The 21,898-nt window shown below is 31.3% G+C and overlaps 2 protein-coding genes across 3 annotated transcripts; one reads left to right on the forward strand and one right to left on the reverse strand.

The window, feature by feature from the left end:
• Positions 1-249: 249 nt before the first annotated feature.
• Positions 250-15,346, forward strand: LOC126835823 (probable ribonuclease ZC3H12C). Of its 2 annotated transcripts, none has more exons than XM_050568651.1 (5): positions 250-610; positions 13,305-13,601; positions 13,664-13,812; positions 13,898-14,037; positions 14,126-15,346. In XM_050568651.1, exons 1-5 carry the CDS (start codon positions 410-412, stop codon positions 15,097-15,099), a joined length of 1,761 nt encoding a protein of 586 aa, XP_050424608.1. In that variant the 5' UTR covers positions 250-409; the 3' UTR covers positions 15,100-15,346. The 2 variants fall into 2 exon arrangements, with proteins under 2 accessions (XP_050424608.1, XP_050424609.1); XM_050568652.1 differs by lacking the exon at positions 250-610 and adding an exon at positions 9,842-10,059 and having other exon boundaries at positions 14,126-15,345.
• Positions 15,347-15,394: 48 nt separating this feature from the next.
• On the reverse strand, positions 15,395-19,300 carry LOC126835830 (39S ribosomal protein L4, mitochondrial). Its single transcript, XM_050568672.1, has 6 exons — positions 18,989-19,300; positions 18,745-18,929; positions 18,324-18,548; positions 18,154-18,263; positions 15,750-15,823; positions 15,395-15,674 (listed from the first exon to the last, which is right to left on the reverse strand). Exons 1-6 carry the CDS (start codon positions 19,086-19,088, stop codon positions 15,526-15,528), a joined length of 843 nt encoding a protein of 280 aa, XP_050424629.1. The 5' UTR covers positions 19,089-19,300; the 3' UTR covers positions 15,395-15,525.
• Positions 19,301-21,898: the final 2,598 nt, after the last annotated feature.

The raw sequence follows: 21,898 nt of genomic DNA on the forward strand, positions 1-21,898 counted from the left end.
ATTTTGTTATTTTAATTTTCGCCAATGATTTCAATTCTATTAATTAATTTTATTTATCAACGTTAATTCAAAATTGTACAAAAATTGGCGGTTTATTTTTTTTTTGATTTGGATTTAAGCGTGACCATAGAAGAAATCATATAATATAAAAATATTCTGCAGTCATTCGGTTGGACACACTGTCAATACACTACCATAATATTAATATGCGCACGTTTGAAAGTATGATAACTTCAAGATAACAAGACGTAAATATTTCTGTTTTCTAATTTCTTTTTTGTATTTGTTTTTTTTTCTTCAATTTTTTAGTTTATTCATAATTAGTTCAATTTTTACGTTTGATTTATGGGAAATGTTCTCAGAAATTGTAAACACTTTACTTTTTTTTTAATGATAAAATGACGTTGAAATGGACATCAACCCACCAACGAATAGACTGTCAGTGGATAGCTCCAAAGGACATTTGGTTATTAAACGATTGGATTCAATCAGAAATCTTTTCGGTTGTGAATTACGCATTACTGAAGACAACGACGACAAATGTACATTTACTGTCAATCCATTAGATGAGTACAGGATAGTAAACAATGATTTGATCAGCAGACTAAAAGTGAGAATAATTTTCATTGTTTTGTGCTTTAAAACTATAATAAATTATGATTATATGTAATTTTAATAACATATAATAGATGAATGTTTCAAATTAATCAAATAAACATTTGATTTTCAAATTTTTAGTTTAGTGCTGTACTTTCTATTTTTCTATCTTTAAAACATGAAATATATTTTTAACAAACACTAGTATTTAGCAATGTTAGTAATTATCAAACTTTGTCTTGGCAGTCATGGAAATGTTGCAGTAAAAAAGATACATAATAAATTAGTGCCTATTAGACCCTAGTAAACATTATTAAGCTAAATCCTGTTACACAAAAAGTACAATGGACCAGTCTGTCATTCACATTAAAAGAAATATTATGGTGCAACAAGTATACATGAGCATGTGAAAGGTGTTCATGAACATCCTGTTTGTATGAATGTATGTGTGCATGTATGATTCTGTGTGATTTACTTTCCCTTTTAATGCTGTCCTAAATCGTATATATATATATATATATATATATATATATAATATATTATATGTTTAACAATTAAATACATTTATCCAGTCAATAATATTAATTAGTAATCAGTAGCTACTGCCATAGTTATTTTTTTATTTATAATAAAAAATATTTATATCTAGTACCTACAGTTTTTAAATTTGGCTTACAGTTAAGAGCAAAGAGAATTATCTAATTTGAAAAGCTATCAATAATATAGTATAGAGTAAATACTAAATTGACCTATTTAACTTAATATTTGTCAGTTTTCAACCATTACGTAGAAAAAATTTCTGGGGTGACTTAAGTGCAGTTTAATTAACAATATTCCAAGAATAGTTTGTTTTTCATTGAATTTGTTTAATATACAACTAGACATTATACTAACTAAATTACAAGTCTGCATTTATAATATGGCTTATATAGGCTTATTGGATGTAAAAATGTTTACTTAATTTTGTTATGGATTTATTTTAATTTATAGCATGTACCTTGTTATATGTACTTTCAGTCCAATTTTTGACTTCGTGTTCCAAAAATGGCCCAAAGAATATAACAAAAAAAACTACCCACTTTCAAGAAGAAATAGTTTAATTTTTAATTGAGTATTTTTTATTAAGGAAGTACAAATATTTAACAATATCCATAGAAAAAAAAATTGGACAATATATTTCGCAAATTTATAGCCCGGTGTAGTCAAAACTTTCTGAAGTAAAAAAATTATAACATTTTCAAAAACAGGTAGGTGTAAGTTATACATTTCAGTAAAACGGCATACTTAAAACTTGTATAGGTAATGAAAATTATAGTTTTAATTTTCTCCATAATATCTTATTTTTTCTGAAACATTTTTATCAGCTGATCAAATGATAATAGAAAATTATAGTAAGATATTAGGCGGTGTATTTTTTTCCTTTATAATATTAATATTATTAACACTTTTTTTTACTATTTTTGTATTATAATTTTTAAAAATACCTGTATGAAAATATTTTTATAATTATTATTATTTTTGTAATTGTCAAAAATAATTGTCTTAACAAAATTAAAAAAAAAAAAGTATTAACACGCATTATTTGTAAAGTAAGAAAACCATTTTGTTTAGTAAAATCATGTTAATACGTGTATTAAACTCTAAAAATTAAAAAAAAAATAGTGCGTGTGTATCTTTGAAGTTATTATTAGAAGCACAATATTTTGTGCTTCTAGTCCTTAAAAAAACCAGTAGGTTTAATAAATAAAAAATATATATTTTGAAACACGTTTCATCTTAAATCGAAGATAATTCGATAAATATACCATTACCACAATAGTATTAGCGTTTATTGGTAATGTAAAAACTAATATATAAACACAATACAATTCACGCGTTTATTTGCTGTACACATTATCAAGTAAACGGTCGATAATAATAATTATAACTGTCTACGACACCTTCCAATGTATGTCTTTAATCTTTATTCTGTCAGTTATTATAATTTTTTCAGGTACAATAACATATAATTATCAAACGTTTTTATGAAGACGCTACCACCCATTTAGGTAGAGTAAAGTAACAGTTCCCTCCCAGGTTAGCGATTATTTGGGGGGGAAAAAAGCAATTTTTAAAAATATATTTATTTATGAGCTTAAACTATAGTGTATACTTATGAATACAATAATGAAGATTCTTTTTGGTTCTTTTTTTTTTAGACTCACAATCATTTACGAGCACAGCAATTTCGATAACTCAATTTACTTAATTTTAATAACTTAACTTAAAAACCCATATTTTAAAAATAGGCGAAACAAATATATTCCATGTATCTAAAAATGTCCACGCATAAGCAAAGCCTTCATAGAAAATATTCACCTCTATATTTTTTAGTCAAGTTTTCGACAAATTAAAACAATATCGTAATTTTTAAAATTCGTTTTTCAGATTTTTAATTTTCTTTGTGTTTACAGACATTTTTAATGATGTATATATATATATGTAATATTTGCATTATTATTTTGTTTATTTTACAGAGTAATCATTATTTCAATTTTCTTGACGAAAAAATCACTCATTTAAATTCTGGTAGTAATATTATATTATTATTAAATACACAGATCGTAGATAAACCAATGCACAATGATTAAAATTCATAACGATTGAAAATGTTTAGAGAAGTGGTAAACGAAATGGTGACGGATGAAATAGCAGTCTTCTCTAACCTTTTAGATAAATCCTCTCTATACACGCACTTCTTCTTCGCCCTATAACATATTTTTTACCCATACAAATTAAAATATTGTTTAGGAGAAAAATAAAAACATTGAAAAACCAGTTGTCACTGTTTTGCTTGAAACATTTAAATGTTTTATAAGTTGTATCAATAATTTTAGTTATGTTAAAATTATTATGTTTGTTAATCACGTAATTCAATGTACTTCGAAACGTATTAAAATGAAACGAGTGAACAGAAATCGAACGTTATTTTTGAAATAAACCTGAACATCGATTCGTTCATTAAAAACGAATGAACTTTCGCTGTGAATTTAATGAACTAAAAAAAGGAAAATGAATTTCTTAATTAACTCTCCAAACACTAAACTGAATTCATTGCAACCATTTGCAACCAACCAGCAATTCTAAGCAGAGTCCATTGTATATTTTTTATTTTTTTTCCTATCTGTTTTGTATTTTCATAGTACAACATTCTAAGTCACTATTTTGACTGTTCTAGTTTTAGTTCTAACCTAACGTTCACCATTAGTCTGTGTCACAATTTTGTTGAAATAATTTTTTCATTAGTTTTAAATTAAAAGTTACCACCATTAATAGTTTATATAAGAAAATTTTAAAAAATTGCCCCACTCCGAGCACCCGTGTTTGGGATTATTTAATAAAGTATCCATGTATCAACTATATTGGATTACGGTACTTGGGGATTCAATCTGTAATGTGTAATGTGTACACTACATTCTAGGCAACAAAGTATAGTATTAATCTTTGTAATATTCGGAAAGCAATCTTTTGTCAGCATTTTCTCAAATTGAGTTGATCCTATTTTCCGAATCATGATTGATTTTTGAACGATTTAAAACCTATACCTGTTAACTTGTGCCATTTTACAGAATCGAACTTGTTTGATCTGAAACTTATGTCAAAATTCTAATACGATCAAAACGATCGTATTTACTAAAACAGTAAATCTTCAATTTCAACATAAGTATTCATGAATAATAATAATTATACTATTCAAATATTTTATATTTTAAGAATTTTAATAGAAAATTTGTTTTGTAATAATTATTCGTAGATTCGATTGGATAAATAGATCTAACGTTAATAACATTTAAAAAATGTTACCATTTCGCATGTAGCTATGTCATTTGGAAAGTAAATTTTACAAAATAGTTATAAACAGTAACAGCAAAATAACAATTATTGTGTTCGAACCCAAAGCTAAGTCCGTTTACTATTAGTACGCCACTGGCCAATGTTTGAAGGTTATACTTCGGTTACTTGAACACTTTCTCTCAGAAGAAAGGCAAACATTACGTTATACTGTTATTTCAATTGAGGAACGAAAAAACATTGGGCAAAATGATCTGGTCGTGTTTTGTGCATGTTATATTTTGCAATAAAATTTGACCGATCTGACAGGTGCTCTGTATTGTTTTCTCAGAGTGATGAATGATACTGAGCGGTTCAAGGGTTGCTTAAATCTTTATATATATATATATGAAATGGCTCAAGAAAAATAAATGGTATTGATCCATTGTTGTCCATTTTAGTTTTTACTTACAATTAGTAACAATTTTGGTTTTAAATTAATTACATTTTGTACTTAAAACTTTTAAGTATAAAGTATAATGTAGGTATACTTACTACTATAGTTATATCGAATGTTCTATACTGCTGTGTCAATAGTTACTAAAAATGATCATAATATTAATTTTATATGGCATCATTAATTACCATAGTTGATGTTAAGCGGTATCTATCATCTCGATACTTTCACGTTGTTTATGCAGTTCAGCTATTCGTCTATAGCTTCAAACTATCATAAAAAGCTTTATGTTATTAATTGCTAGAAATTAAGAAATCTTGTTGTCGATTACTGAATCATGACAAAATTTAATTAGGATGTATTATTTATTCAAACTGAGTACAGTTACAATGTGTGCTGTCAACTAAATTTTAATTTGATAAACTAAAAGGTACAATTTGTTTCCTCGTTAAGAACTACTAGCCATTCTCACCAGTTAAACTTAAAATATAGTATAGTTTAAAAATACAAAAATTCTACTTAAATATACTTAATATCAACTAATCTGTGTTTAAATGTTTTACCAAACTGACAAGAACGGCCAAAAGAGGGGATGTTACGATATGTAACTTAACTGTTTACGCTTAATCAATTTAATGAAAAGGGTAAAGCAAAAATGAAATTTTGTAGCCTTTTTCAAAGAAAAACTTATAGTATTTATGGAAACATGATTAACTTATTTGATTTATTTTTTAGCACTATATTACTATTTTTCCCAAACGTATAAATTATTATTTATCAAATTTAGGCTAGAATATTAGAGAGCTATCTCATGCTCACTAACTAGGTATGATTTAAAAAGTTAATCCCTTTATTCTACCTCCTTTAATTTGTTTAAAATTAAATTATGAAGTACAATTAGTTATAGTTTATAACTATCTTTCATGAATATTTACGATTACCGTGTAAAAGAAAAGTTGTCGCTGAAGGCTTCTATTGTAGTATTGGAATTAGTATCTTATTGCTGTTAGCAATGTTTCCAAAATAAAATCATTGGGTTTATAATGTAATGGGTGTATAATGTAATTATTTACTTATTTAATCTATCACTTTCCACAGGTGTATTTCCGAATGTTTGGAAAAAATATCTCTCTTATTAATAAATCCGGTGATAGAAATAACGTTAGAAATTACCGACCAATTGCTAAATTCTCAATTATACCTAAGATGTTCTAACTAATTATATAAGTCCCACGCAACATGGTTTTTTAGCTAAACATTCAATTTTTACTGATTTAATTATATACCATAATTTCTTAATAAGCGCCTAAGATGAAGGCTATCAGGTTGTTCTATTTACACTGATTTCGAAAAGGCTTTTGATAAAGTTGATCATATTTTGTTGTACTATAAATTAAAATCATTTGGAATAGATGGGCATTTATTTGAGTAATTATTCTCTTTCCTTATTAATCGAACTCAAGCTGTTAAAATATCATTTCATCTTTCTACTGATTTCCCTGTTTTATCAGGTGTCCCTCAAGGTTCTCACTTGTGATCTTTATTATTTTTGATATTTATAAAACGATCTACCTCTAGTTCTTGATCCATCAGTTAATATATTGTTATTTGCTGATGATGAGAAAATATTTTGTAAAATCAAATCGGTTCATTATCAACATACCTTACCAGCTAACTTAAATAAATTTGTTCTTTGGAGTGAAAACAATTTTCTTCCTCTTAATATTTATAAATGCCAAGTAATAAATGTTACACGTAAAATTAATTTCTATGTTTTTCAATATCATATCAATGATTTTCCATTATTAAATATCAACTCTATTAAAGATTTAGGAATACATTTCGAAAATAACCTTAGCTTTAAAATTAATTATAAAACAATCGTTAATAAGTCTTACAAGATGAAGGTGCTTGGCTTTATTAATATAAATACGAATGATTTCAGAAATATTACCTGTTTAAAAACTCTCTATAACTCTTTTAGTAAGATCAAACCTCGAATTTGGATTTCTTATCTGGTCAAGTGATTCTTCAACTTACAATAGTGATTTAGACAATACCCAATATAAGTTTTTAAAAATAATAGCTCATGTCTCTGGTCTTTCTTTATCCAATCATTCCTTAAAAACCTGTCAAGCATCTTTAGGATTTTTTAATCTTGATATTAGGCGTAAATTAGCTGATATAATGTTCATTTTTGATATTTTAAATGGTTTCGTTATCTGCCCTGAGATCTTAGCTCTAATTAATTTTCGTATTCTTTGTAAACATACTCCTAATACAGATTTATTTTTTATCCCGTTTTATAAAACAAACACTGGTACAAACTCATTCCTCCCTAGAGCTCTTCTTTTATCCAATACTATTTCTACAACACTTGACTTTTTTATTAATATGTCACGTCAGTCTTTCAAAATAATGCTTTAACTTTAATTAACAATTTATAAATATAATTGATCACGATTATGTTAATAAGTAATTAATTTATATAACGTTCTAAATTATAGTTATCCGATCTCTATTATTATCATTAAATAGTTTTGTTTTTTATTAATTGTTATGTTAATTTATTATATTTAAGGTTATCATGTAATTTATAATAAATAAATTAATAATGGTTTACCGATCTCCTAGATAACGTCTTTCCTCCCTCATCATAGTAATAATGCATTTCTTTATGGAGGATTAGGTCGTGGGATGAGTTGTAATTTTGTTTAATGTAATAAAAAAATGTTTAGTTTCGCCTATGATTATTATCTTATCGAACATAGCTGGGATTCTAGGCCTCCCTATTTAAAACATATTGTTCGGAAGAACTCTCTATTCTAATAAACGACTCTTTTTTATCTACCCAATACCCTATTTATTCAGGGTTGGGCTTTCCTCTTCTTAACAACTGGCACGATGCTCATTATTTTTAAACAGACAATCTGTTTCCTTTCATATCCGGTGTTCTCTGCAGTCTACATTCGGATGGACAATCCGGCGATCAGTCATCTTAAAAACCGGCGTTCACAGTCAACCGGCATCTCATACTCGGTCTTTGCCATATAGCCAATGTGCCCTAACTATTTTTTATGGCTCCCGGCAGTGATGCATGAAAATTCTCATTCTCTATACTCCAATAAAAATCTGTATGAATACCTATAGTAAATTGTCGTGCTAATGTGCTATTTATAACTTGCCTAAGAATTGAGAAAGATATAATTTTACATGAACGTAATTTGACGAACAGTGATGATGCACGTTATTAAATATTAATTATTTTTCATCTCAGTACTAATCGTATCAGTATGGTATTTTATTGATTATTATATGTACTAAAACTTCATTCATGTCTATTGGCAAATAAGTAGTGATTATCATTTGAAATACATTTTACAATAAACTCAAACAATTAGCATGTGGCTGGTGGAAATGCTCAATTAATGTGTAACATTGAGAGTTATACTCTAACTATAGTAATTAGATTAATAGCACACCAATTTCTAGGTAGCAACTATTCAACCTAACAAGGCGAGCTATGTCTATTGGATACCATTGCCATATTGGTGTGGTTTTTTAGTAGTAAATAGCATTAGAGTAGGAAATAGAACTTAGATTTTTTTTTTTTTAGGTAAACCTGGAAGTATCTTATACCCTAATATCCGATTTGACAATACTTAAGACTCGATTAAAATGGTCTGTAAAGAATTCATAATACAAATTTTACAAAATATCCACTTAAATGAGAAATCTGCCCGAAGTAGCAAAATGTCCCTCGGCATCTAGACCCCCAGTTTTTATGTTTTCATTTGATAGTGTTGTACAATTTTTCAATACAATACTTTTTACAGAATTCAAAATTTAGAATTATTATAACTTATAGTAATTATGTATGCTGAGGCTGGCAATTAAATGCTGATCATACTGTTTTGTAACTACTAATTATCGACATGTTCGCTTTGCAATACAATCTCTAATGTTTTATTGTTCGACCGAGGAACTAGTTATTTTTATTTTTTCAAACAAGGAAGTTAGATTGAACTGTTCTAAATAATTTGAATAAATAACCCTTGACATGGGCGATATTCGAGATCGTTGATTTTTATACCTTAAATTACGGTTTCCGTCCACTGATTCCATTAATGAGTTAGTGGTTGTACTACAGGATACCGCAGTGATTCTTCTCTCGTGGCAGTCGCACAAGTTTTTAGATTTCTATTAATGAACAATTAGTCGAAATTGTGTATTCGTGTGACAATAAAAATTGTATAGGTAAGCTAGTAAGTTATAATATTTCACAGGAGAGCGGAAAGTGTAGTTATATTGCAAGTGACGGATTTAATGTTTCTATTTTTTTTTTTTTTTTTTTTACGTTGTTACGCTCTCGAGTAGTTTTACGAATATTGATGATTTTAGTAAAACGGTTTGAGCAGTGCACTCGAGCTTCGTTAGTTGTTTCTGTTTTTGGCAAATTTTTCTAAAAGATTTAACTTTGGAAACGTCGCTCTCTCATATTAAATATATATATATATATATATATAATAACTGCGATCGCTATAACGGCCGCGGTGACTTCGTGACCTTAGCGGCACAAGTGTTATACTTTTGTTATGTATCTGTATATATATAGTCTTATAGTCTTTGCCGCGTGACCCAAACGAGAGACTGCGTCATTCGTCCGCCGCCGCGGTTGTTTAGGTCCGTTAACCCATCGTACCGCGCGTTGCACATCGCGCTAAAGTTTTTTTTTTCTTCTTCTATTAGTCGTGCTGTTGTTTTTCTATCGTCGGCAGCGGTATTGCATATAATATAATAATAATAATAATAATCGTCTATACACTACTAGCGGTAGTAAATATGACGGTGTATTGTAGTAGGAGGTTGTAAAGAAGGCGCCGGCGGCGGCGTTGACGTTGTGGTGGGGTCCCCCAGACCTTCACTCCCGGAAGCGCGTGGCGACGATTCGGGTCAGCGTCGTGTTGTTTCTCCCGGATCCTCCGCAGTCCCGACACGGACGCGAGCTCATCCGGATCCTGTACCGAGCCGTGGCCTGCTGTAGTGACTGCTTCGTGCAGCAGTGTGCCGAGTACACAATACAGTGTAGTGCTGCGAGTACTCCGGTCGCGTGCGCACCATCCAGAGTACGCCATTTGATCGGTATACAGCCGCACTCGATCGTCGCCATGACCTTTACCGGTTTACAGCTACAAGTGAGTAGTTTTCTTTTGTTTTGTCTTTTGGTTTTACACCGTATACGATACGATATGATGTTTGTGGAAATTCCGACGTACTCGATGACTGTTGTACAAGTATATTTCTCGGTCTTCGCCAAACCGGATATGGTTGGTAACCGCCGTGAGATTTCCGAAATTCGCCCCCCCCCTTCCCCCCGCCGAGGGTCCTACACGCGCCGTTTTTGAGCTTGCCAGATATAAATGTGCGTTGCCCATAAGCCTCGCACGGAGCCAGGGGGTCTTCGAGAAACTAGGTCCAACTGTTCTCTTGAACCCTTTTCAGATTTAGCATTTATGCATTTCACGGGATTGGTCGGCAATTATTGTTAAACTAGGTATGCCGCACAGTGGTTTATTTCCGCTGGGGTAGTCGGAGTGATGCATTACCTCCCGAAAGATTTTTTTTTAATAAACAAATTATTAATAATTTATTTATTATGTAGAATTGTAATCATAAAAATATTCCCGTTAGCGTTGTAAGTTTCAGACAAAATGTCATAAAAACCAAAAAAATTGAATTTTAATATGATACTAAATCTAAAAATACCTACATAGAAATGTATATCTTTTTATCTAACGAACATGCTTTGATGATAAGCCAATCTTTTAAGATAGACGCATAATGTATTTTGTCCTTTTTGAAACTTGAAAACAATAAACAATATAGATATACAAACGTTCCCAGCGTTCCAATAAAGCATGATTGACCTTTTTTGGCCCGGCCATACAGGTGTGTTTTACATAAAGGAAGAGGGGCTCAAAAAATCAAATTTCTTTTGTCTATCAACACCTTTTCCCTTAGAAGAAAATAGTAAATATACCACTGATTACTCAGGTGACATAGTACACGGATGAGAATATGAGATAACTGATGAGTTTTCGGCGTTCCTTAAAACATATCGGAAACCAAAAGTTCCAATTTGTGAAATTATAGCGATCGTGTCAAGTCTTCTAAGTACAAGGATATCACTTTCGAACGTCGTGTCTGTTTAAATTATATAAAATGCACAGTGCACATTTATCACACTGTGCGGTGTGCAATATGCCCCACAGGTATACTGTTATTGTAATACGTTAGAATAGACTAACGTCAGTCGTTGAAGTCTCCCGCCTCCTCGACTTATACATACTTTGTTCTCTGTCTCAATCTTTATTCAATTTATACTTAAATGTTGCAATATCTAGTAAAAAGTGTTTACAAATTACAAGAAATCCTGTCGTTTAAGATTATTTATTCTGCATCGGTATCTAGTACCGATTACTTAATATTAAACAAAAAGAAACATGGTCTACGGTCATGTACAAAAGGTAAAATTTGATAATTATCAGTGCAAGTTGGTTGTGCATTTTGTGAAGTATTCAAACCCTCAAAGGAGTATCTTTAATTTACCATATTTTTATAATAAGAAAAATAATGACATTTCCTCTCTTCTTTACTGCACTTAGATGCACTTCAATCGCAGTTCGATTAAACCACAGAATAGGTAATTTTTAGATTAGATTAAACTGCTAAAATTAAATTAAATTTCGAGTGCAGGTAAATCAAGTCCGCGATTAAATTTTTCGGGGAAAGCGAAAGAAATAAAAGATTATAAGTATTTAAAGGCTGTACATTTCGATTCCATAACATTTGTTAAAAATGAGATTCAATGTGACACGTAGCTGCAAAAAAATGTTTAACGTACATATCCAAACGTACCAAATGTTAGCTGAAACTCAATTTCAATGAAAAATAGCTAATGGGACTCGGTTAACCCGACTGCGTCAATGGCATGCATGACCATAGGATGCAAACAAATAGTACAATAACAGTGTGAACCTTTTGATTGACTACGTTTAATACGATGATAGATAATAGAATGCGATAGTGATGGAAAACGGTTACCTACTTTTTAGTTGGTTAACAACTTTTGAGTTTGGGATAAACAACCAGCGTTTGAAAGTTATCAATTCAGTCATTAGATTAAAAAATTTAAGACGCGTGTGCGTAACTATACTAAAGCTGCATAAACCAACGATATAACAGTTCTTTCCTTATAGTTTATTATCTCCGAAGTTAACACGTGCGAGGTATGTGTTTAGTCCTACCCGTGAGAGTTAAATACATATTATGACAAATATGTTGTTTTCGCAAATAACATGCACCTAATGTGTAGCGGTAATAATTATTTATCTGTAATGCGCAATTGTTGGTTTTTATGAAAAATGACTTTGGAGAATTGTTTATTTACCATATTTCGTTATGTAATCTTTTATTTTATAGAAATTAGGGCGTCTGAAGTAGTGTCAATGGACGCCCCTTTCGATCAAGTCGTCCAGCTTTGTAAATAAATTAGCCCTAAATTTTATTTATTCTATATACTAATACAGATTGTAAATATTTTCAAATAAAAAAAAAAGAAAACAAATTAGGGTGCCCTAAAAAATGGAATGTGACGATTTGTTTTGTATAATGCGTTGTAAATTAGGTAGTGTGCCGACTGAGTAGTAATAGTATACACTGTACATATCAAATTTTTATTAACAGTTGTTATTATAATTATATTTACAATAATGCGTAGGTAACATAGTATTGAAATAATAGCACAAGATGGTTTTGGTAACCAATTTTGACCCAAGCCATAAATTAATAAAAAATAATAACTAATAAATCAGTTGTAAAAGTTAAAATAATTAGGTCAACAATAATAATGCGCCTTCCGTTTAAGATTTATAAAACTACTAAAAGGGTGGATCATGTAACAATACTAAAATTTGAGTGAGAAATCGATTTTAAACTTGTCAAGAATAGTCAAAGGGTGTACCTTTTGCATTTCATTTCCTTTAAACTTTTTCACGCTAGGGTATTGATCCGGTGCGTTGGATAATATTTGGCTGCCAACCCGTCGATCAAAAATAAAACAATAGCTTCAGAATGTTATCGGGGGAAGAATATAGTAATTTTATTTCTCTAGGACACTTGCCTAGGGGATGAACACTTATTATCCTACACCGCCGTCCCCAAATTAGAATGTTAATCATTGGTGCAAACACGAACGGGCTAGCAAAAATTGTCATTAAAGTATTTAGGTTTGATGATATTATGAAGTAGGTGACTCCACCGGATAATTTTGGGTATTCATGATTACCATGTTGTTTGCAAAACCATAATAGCTTTGAGCATAAGTATCAACTTGTGGTCAAAGTATATGTTCAAAGTTTAATGACGCCTTTGTTTACAGTGCTACGTTGATTCGCTAAACGATCTACAACAAGGCTTGGGAGAATGCAGCAACGACGACTCGAGTTATGACTCGGATTTTGGCGGCGACGAAGACACGGCCAGCACGAATTTCAGTCATCACGACATAAGTCGAACCACGTCCGATACGTTGGGCGCAGAATATGCAGACTATATTAGCGCTCCAGCGTACAAGTCCAGAGTCGACTTTGCGCTTAAACTCGGATACACCGAACGGTTAGTCCAAGCAGCTCTAAACAAGTTAGGCGCCGAACCTACACAAGACCAACTACTGGCCGTGAGTATTTTTTAATTGTCACCGCGAAACGTTCAATTACAACGTCTGTGCGCATATTTTAGGAACTGATTAAACTCGGCGCTCAGTGCGGTCATAAGTTGCACGGCGATTCTGATGGAGACGAAGCGCAGTGTCTCGGTGCCAACGATCAATGCGCGCAAGCACCTAAGCTCCGGCACATTGTCATTGACGGAAGCAATGTCGCCATGAGGTAATAATACGACCGTACCCGATTTAAATGCATATTCCAAGAAACGATCATAAGAAATTCATTTTTTTTTTTTTTTCTTCCACAGCCACGGTAACAAAGAAATGTTTTCGTGTCGAGGTATTAAAATTTGCGTCGATTGGTTCCGAATGCGAGGTCATACGGACATAACAGTTTTCGTGCCTAAATGGCGGAAAGAAGCGTCAAGACCCGACAATAGAATTATTGGTATGTGTGTAGAAATTAAACTTGACAACAGTAAATACGACGGTGATGAACTATGCTAATTTGTCGATTTCTCGTTATGTTTTTAAAGATCAAGAAACATTGATAGAGCTAGAACGTGCGAGAATGTTAGTGTTTACGCCGTCCAGGGAAATAGGCGGTAAACGAATGGTGTGTTACGACGACCGTTACATACTGCGATTGGCCGCCGAGTTAGACGGCGTTGTGGTTTCCAACGACAACTACAGAGACCTAGCAAACGAGAGTCCGGCGTTCCGTTCGGTCGTCCAAAACAATATACTGATGTACTCGTTTGTGAACGACAGATTTATGCCCCCGGACGACCCGCTAGGTCGTTCCGGTCCGACGCTGGACGTGTTCCTACGTAGTAAAGCTCCGGGAGTCGGCCTGAACGCCGTCAGTAGCGAGACGTGTCCTTACGGCAAAAAATGCACTTACGGCAATAAGTGCAAGTTCAGCCATCCCGAGAGAGGACACCAGCCCGTGAAATCGGTTACCGAACGGTTAATAGAGCACGCCCAACGGCAGTCGTCAGCGGCCAGCCGCCAAATCAAAGGCAAGTCTGTGAGCTTACCACTGCAGTCTGGAAACATTTCCAAGAAGCCCCTCACCCGTACCAGGTCCAATATCCCAGCCGCCTCCAACTATCCGCAACAGTCTTGGGGTATGTGGGCCCCCAACACTTATTTGGAAACCGAAACCGAATCCGAGAACCTGCACGGTAAACTCCAGAGGCAACTGACGTTGAACCCGACGTATGATCCGCGGTTGCAACACTTACGGGAAAGCCAACATTGCAACGTGACTAGAATAGCGTCTGCTCCGTCGGTACAAGCTCCGATGGCCACATCGCAACCGGTGGGCGCTAGCTGTTCGGACCCACAAATATTTCCTAGTTACCAAGAAGCCAGACAGAAGTTGTATTATCATTTGGCTTCGATATTCCCCGAAGAACAAGTGTCCACGGCTATGCAATATTATCCAAACGAGACTAATCCTCAAAAAATTTGTGCCGCCATATTGAACATGTTTTCGAAAACGTGACCAACCATTTATTTATAATTTATGTATGTTATTATTATGTGAGATTTTGTCTAATTAAATTAGCATTTATTGACAAGACAACGGCATTGATACAATGTATCTGTTATGTACTTTGTAATGTACTTTGTTGATTTATTTTTAAATCATGTATTATTATGTTGACTACATTGATTGTGTAATTTTAGCTTGAATAATTGCTATAATTGTTTTTTTCTTGTATATTTGGTAACCTCTTGAATTTTTTTTTTAAAGTGGTATTAATAAATAATATAATACATTGTAAGCATATATGTAGTTTCTTTGTTACATTCTGTCTTATATTGATTTTTATACCGTAAGTATTTATAATTTAATAATATAAAATGTTTTTACAGTAACAAAATTACAAATTCTTTATTTTTAACTCGTTATATAATATAATTGTAACTAATTCTGCTGATTCAGCATGAACTTTTTGTTAAGTTTACAAACATCTGGCCTGTGCAATTGATACAACAGTCGCTCTTGTATTTTTTTTACAGCAGCTACTGTCAAAACTAATGTCTCATGCTTCAACATGCTATAAACATTTAAACCTGCAACATATGAATTATAATATAAACCATTATTATTTTAAATGTATAATTATTTTTCAAATTATGAAAATTTACCATAAACTGGCATTAAATTGATATGCTTGATGTTGTCTAAAGCAAGAGCGATATTTCTTGGCATTGTGTCAGTACTATGAAAAAAAAAACATTAAATGATATAGGGTACCTAGTTTTGTTATGCCTAAACAGGTAATTTATACAAAAAATTATATATATATATAAGTATAAAAGTACAAGATTAATAAATTTATACAATAAAATTATATAACAGCTATTAAATCTGTAAGCTAAAGAACTAAGCCATATCAAAAATCAAAATAATTATTATTAAGACGGCGCAAATGCTGTGCAACGAGTGGTTTATATTCATAAGAAGTAGAGTGAGAAGGGACAATAAAAATTAAATGGTATCTGGTAAAGAAGATAGGGTACACGAAGAGACACAGAAGAGAGAAAGTCAGGAGCATCAAGAGAACCATTAAGCAGGGACGAATGGAAATGAGAGTCAGCTACAAGACGGCGTGAGGAAAGAGTTACGATGCTTAAAGTAGTACAGATAAGGGAATAATCATGAGGTGGGTAGACAATCTTAAGGACATAGGCTATGTATGATGAAAATTTATTCTGCACACGCTCAAGCCATGTTTTAAATAAAGGCTACTGTATTTTTAAAATTTTTTTTTACAGAAAAAAAAAGTTAAAATATAATATGCTTAATGCTCTTGCGGTTTCAATATTTTATTTATTAATTATGATTATCTATAAAATAATGATAAGCATTTTTAGGTATAAAGACCTTGGATTTTTTATAAATTTAGTTTTTTCTATAAAAAAAGAAAGGTAAAACCACTTTATAGTACAAAACATAAAACACAAATTGGAAAGTTTTCCGTGTAAATGTATAAGTATTAAAAAAAACATCTACTATTAAAATCATAACAATTATTTTTACTTTTTTACCACTTCATCTTATATAATATACAGGGTGATCCAACTAACGTAAGACACTCATTTTTTCTGAAAATATGAATATTTTGTGAAATTCTTTTTTCCTAAACTTTTAGGTACATATTTTACTACAATTTTTAATATTTTGAAAATTTTTATCACAAATCCTTATAAGACAAAAAGGAGGATTTGTTTTTTTTAAATGACAACATATTGTGTTTTTAATTAAATAAATTTGTAGACAAAAAATCTAAAAATATGTTAGTGTTTGAATTTTTTATTTTCATTTATCTCTTCATTAGCTAATGAGCTATGACTTTGTAAAGATACTACATTTTCTCTTTAAAATTATTATATTTCTTCGGTTTTCCAAAACCAGTAGCACATAAAGTTCATATGTATGTTCGCATTGTCCAATTAGCGATAACATTCTAACAACTAGGAAGTCACTATAAAAGATTTTGAAATAATGATAGACAATCTTATTTACAGAATACTTAGATTACAGGTTATTTATTATATCTGATTTTGATACAGAGTATGGTCACGTCAAATTATTTTTATGCGATGTAATATTGTCTTTGTAGTAATGATTGAAAATTTTAAGAAATACAGACAAAAAATCAAATCTTCATAAAGTCATAACAAATGAACAAATAAATGAAAATAAAAAATTCAAACGCTAACATATTTTTAGATTTTTTGTCTACAAATTTATGTAATTAAAAACATATGTTGCCATTTAAAAAAAACCAAAAAAACCCTTTTTTGGCTTATAAGGATTGGTGATAGAAGTTTTCAAAATAATGAAAAACAGTACCTAAAAGTTTAGGGGAAAAAAATTCTCAAAATATTCATATTTTCAGAGAAAATGGTGTCTTACGTTAGTTAGATCACCCTGTATATATATATATTTTTTAGTTTGATTTATTTCCAGACATAAATTGTTCAATATTGAACTTTGGGTTAAAAATAGATCTAAAATAGATCAAGTTTATAACGGATCCAACAATTTTTAAAACAGAATAAAATGTGTTGTCATGTGCAAAATTGTCTGCATCTACTGAAATTTCTGGACACCAATTATGAGAAGTGTTGACGGGGTATTATGGCTCATAGCGACTATGGCATTATGAGCAAGGATTTTTTTAAAAAATTATTTAACTAATGATATAGAGTTAAAAATTTGTACTAAAAAGCATATTTTTATAGGTTTTTTTAAAAAAACGTCAAATTATTCAGACTTGTTTGAGGTATTCATTACATAAAGCACAACAAATAGACAGTCTAAAACTAAAATACCTAATAAAACGATTATAAACACGTAATTTCCTTAAGAGTAATATATAATCCTCTTTACCACCCATAGGTTTTCATCAAAGCGTTTTTTTGAGACTGATATAATCATCTTAAAATCTGTCCCAACACTACCATTTCAATTTGTTTATAATTATTACTTTAATTTACAAATATCTTAAAGTAATAATAATAATAAACTGAAATATCTACTCACTCATCAATAAATAGAACTGAAGGTCCCCATAGTCTTGATTCCACTAAATCATTGATATAGCTTGGATCATCGGTGGGAATTTCCAAATCTTTTACTACGTGCAAGTCGTCCTAAGAATAAATCATCAAGTTTATTCACTGCTTTAATTATGATAAAACCAAATCACTTACTTGTGCTAACTTAACAGATAAAGTTGAAGTAAGTCCATAGACTCTTTTAAAGAACGGAAGCATATAAAAATGTGTAGTACACGTACGAGGACCGTGTATGACAGATCCTCCTCTGAAAAGAGGTGATCGCCTTGTACCGTGACGTGCTCGTCCCGTACCTTTTTGTGGCCAAGGTTTTTTACCACTCATATTTACCTCAGCTGTGACTTTAGTATGTGCATAACTCTAACAACGACAAACATATATTAAACGTTACAACATTTTACATACATAGTACAAAGTAATTGCATAATTAATACATAAGATTAGAGCTTAGTATAAGTTTAGTCTAGCTACTTGAGAGTAGGCAAAAAAAATTATATTGGGAGACGTGTGGATGAAAATGATGGACATAGTAGTACATGATAGACATATTACTTACGACATATCTGTATTTTCTCTGCCAAACAACATTCTCGTGAATAATGTCAATTCTCGGTCTAGATCCAAATACCTGAGGATGTAAATCTATAATAGATGAAGGACTGTCCGCCACTGTATCCAAGTTCGACACCCATGCTTGCCGTAAATTTGTATAGCCACCATAAACCAAAGGAGTATTATCACCTTAAAACAAATTTTTGTAAAAAATACATTTCCCTTAATGGTAGTAGAATTCACCCTACTTGACGAGTCCTTTTCGAATTTCAACGTTGAAAGACGGCAAGAGGCCATAAAAGATGACGGAAGGGCGCATAATTGTTTAGACAAACAGTTTAATAGCATTTTTATGGATTGTAATTTACTACAACATACACGGTTAGTAAAATGTAAATTCAAAATACAAACATATTTAATGAAATTCTAATTTTATACAGCAACAACAACATTCACGAGTAATGAGTACTGAGTAGTATGAACTATGAAGTAACTAGTAAGTACTAAGTAGTGAGGACAATTTATGTACTCCAGTGAGTACTGAGTAGTGACCAGTTTTCAATTATTGTTATCATTCGGGCCGGCTTTATCATGGTTGAAACCAGATGAATTTTTCATGGAAAAAACAATAACGTGCAGTTTTTGGAAACAATTCACGCGCGTTTTTTAATTTTATAAACACTAATTAATTCTGATCGAAGAATACCGTCAAGAAGTCCCCGTTATGTTTAAAAGTCTTATATTGTTCGTTAGTACGATCATCGTTAGAGTTTGACTCAGTAATATGGAATATTGAACAAACCGGCTTGACGAACAAACTAGAAAAAGTCCAAAGACGATTCTTACGAATGGCGGCCTTTAAATTAAATATGCCCGATCAGCCAATAAATGAAGTTGAGTAGCATTGCAACCTGACTTCTTTAAAGTCCAGGCGAGCATATTTTGATATTCTGTTTTTCTTTAAACTGGTAAATGGTGTGATTGACATTTGACTGCCCAGAGTTGCTGTCCAACATTCGTTTATGGGCCCCCCAGGTTAGAACTAGACAAAATAAATTATATCACGTTCCCATCGCTAAGCAAAATTATGTTCTTAATAGCCCCATAAATAGAATATTAACTTAAAGTAATAGTATGTTAAACAATTTTGATTTTTTTTTACGATAATGTTGTTAAACTAAAACATATTATGTTTCAATAGATATAATGTCATCTGTTTTTATTTGTTTTGTTCAAATTTGTATGATGTACTCTCTCTGCCCTTTTGTGCGTACGAAACACAAATAAATAAATAATTTAAAAATATGTTTTGCATAAAAAATCAAAACAATCAGAATGGAAAGTACAAATAATGTGCACCATGTTCAGAAATTCAAAACGAATAATAATTCATCATTACATTCCATGTGAATACTAAGCAGTAAGCAAAACAATACGCGAAATAAAAAACAAAATTACCTACACCGAATGTTTTTACTTAACTCAATGTACTATATACTAAATATTAGTAATTACTAATTGACTTGTAATATGTAAACGTACATGCAGTAGTACGAGCGGTTTTGAGTTCTGACCCATAATCATTTTTAACAACTGGTCTAATTTATTCATAATATAATTTTTTGAGTATGATTAGTCTTCATGTCGAAAGTGATTGTATAAGACAATACATTTAAAAAGTTCATCACTTCTTCCTCGAAATCCAGCAAAACCTTACTTTTTACGCAATTGAAGTGGTGGGAATCAGTAATAGATACAAGTGATGAAAGTTTATAGAATAGGTAACAAAATTTAAATTGTGTTCTTAATTCTTATTGGTAATATTCATTAGTTTTCTCCAATCACTCTTTAATAAAATTGGAGAAAGCAGAAAAGCTGTGAAGCAAATACAAACAGAAAAAAAGGTTTAGTTGACAAAATATAACGCGTGATAAAAAAAACTCATTTTTGAAAAAATGGTCACTTGTATCTTTAGGCTCTGTCATCGGCCATCGCTTTATAAATAATTTAAGCACTATACTTAAATTTCTAGATAAATCTATATATCTATAATTATATATGCGGATGGTAAAATATGACGAAAGTTCCGACTTCTGTTGCCAGCGGGAATCGAGCAGAAAGAACTAAGAAGACATGTCCAATACTTTTTAGTTTTCGGCTCTCCTAAAAAATCTGTCATGCTCCCTTCCTGCAGTTGGCGATTTGTATAACAGGTCAAATCACTAAAACAATAAGAGTGGCCATTTAAATTGATGTTGCCTTATACTAAATACACAAAGTACCTATAAACATTTTTTTGTCAAATTTAAACGGTTTCCATATCAACAATCTAATATACGCGTACACGGTTTTTACATGTACAAATTGATAGTTAAAAATATTTCCGTCCGAGTCTTTAGCAATAATGAGTTTGGAGGACACTACTTTTAATCTACAACAGTTGCAGTTCCATCATTATGATCCAGCACAACAGTTGGTCTACGAGTTGGTGAATTCTTACTATCAAACCTTAACCACTACGCCTGGCAACTCATGGCAATTTTATTCGGCCAATGCCCAATACTTGCACATAAATGGTAACACGAATAATTGCAGTATGCTACCAGCCATCGGTCCGGATCAGATCAACACGAATATACTATTTCAGCAGTTTGACGATTGCAATATTTACATAAGCTCATCCAATGTCCAGCATACCACTTGGAATGCGTTTTTGGTCTTGGTAACGGGTGTTGTCATCCGAAAAAGAGAACTTCACATCCCATTCTCTCAGACATTTCTCATCGAGTACACACACGACAACGAATACTTGGTCATCAGCAATTCTATTCTTAAAATGTACAACTAGTTTTTGAACGCATCCGACGAAGGATTCCTTACCTCAAGCTCGGTCTAAGATAAATACCCGTTTATATATTGAATGAAAACAACGATTAGAACAACCATATACATTTTTAATATAACAATTAATAATCTTATTACAATTTAATAAAAAAAAATATATATTATAATATTTAACAATGTTGAACATATTATGGTATTTTTAAATCAAAATGATAAATAAAAAAATATATACATATGATTAAAATCAATGAAAAACGATGACGTTAACCACATTTGAATATAATAAGTCTATAAGTCTGAATTAAATAATAAAT

This window comes from Adelges cooleyi, unplaced genomic scaffold (assembly GCF_023614345.1).
Source record: "Adelges cooleyi isolate 19-005CV unplaced genomic scaffold, UGA_ACOO_1.1 ACOO_flye_CR_arks_rails_tigmint_CR_PRNA_23, whole genome shotgun sequence".
Classification (NCBI taxonomy): Eukaryota; Metazoa; Arthropoda; class Insecta; order Hemiptera; family Adelgidae; genus Adelges; species Adelges cooleyi.

Excerpts from the sequence above, each read along its gene's own strand:
- LOC126835823 (XM_050568651.1), top strand. The coding sequence starts at position 410 with ATGGACATCAACCCACCAACGAATAGACTGTCAGTGGATAGCTCCAAA. Across the intron at positions 13,602-13,663 it reads CACAAGACCAACTACTGGCC|GAACTGATTAAACTCGGCGC; the intron begins GTGAGTATTTTT and ends CGCATATTTTAG. Across the intron at positions 13,813-13,897 it reads GGAAGCAATGTCGCCATGAG|CCACGGTAACAAAGAAATGT; the intron begins GTAATAATACGA and ends TTTCTTCCACAG.
- LOC126835830 (XM_050568672.1), bottom strand. The coding sequence starts at position 19,088 with ATGCTATTAAACTGTTTGTCTAAACAATTATGCGCCCTTCCGTCATCT. Across the intron at positions 18,930-18,988 it reads ATTCGAAAAGGACTCGTCAA|GTGATAATACTCCTTTGGTT; the intron begins GTAGGGTGAATT and ends ATTTGTTTTAAG. Across the intron at positions 18,264-18,323 it reads TATCTGTTAAGTTAGCACAA|GACGACTTGCACGTAGTAAA; the intron begins GTAAGTGATTTG and ends ATTTATTCTTAG.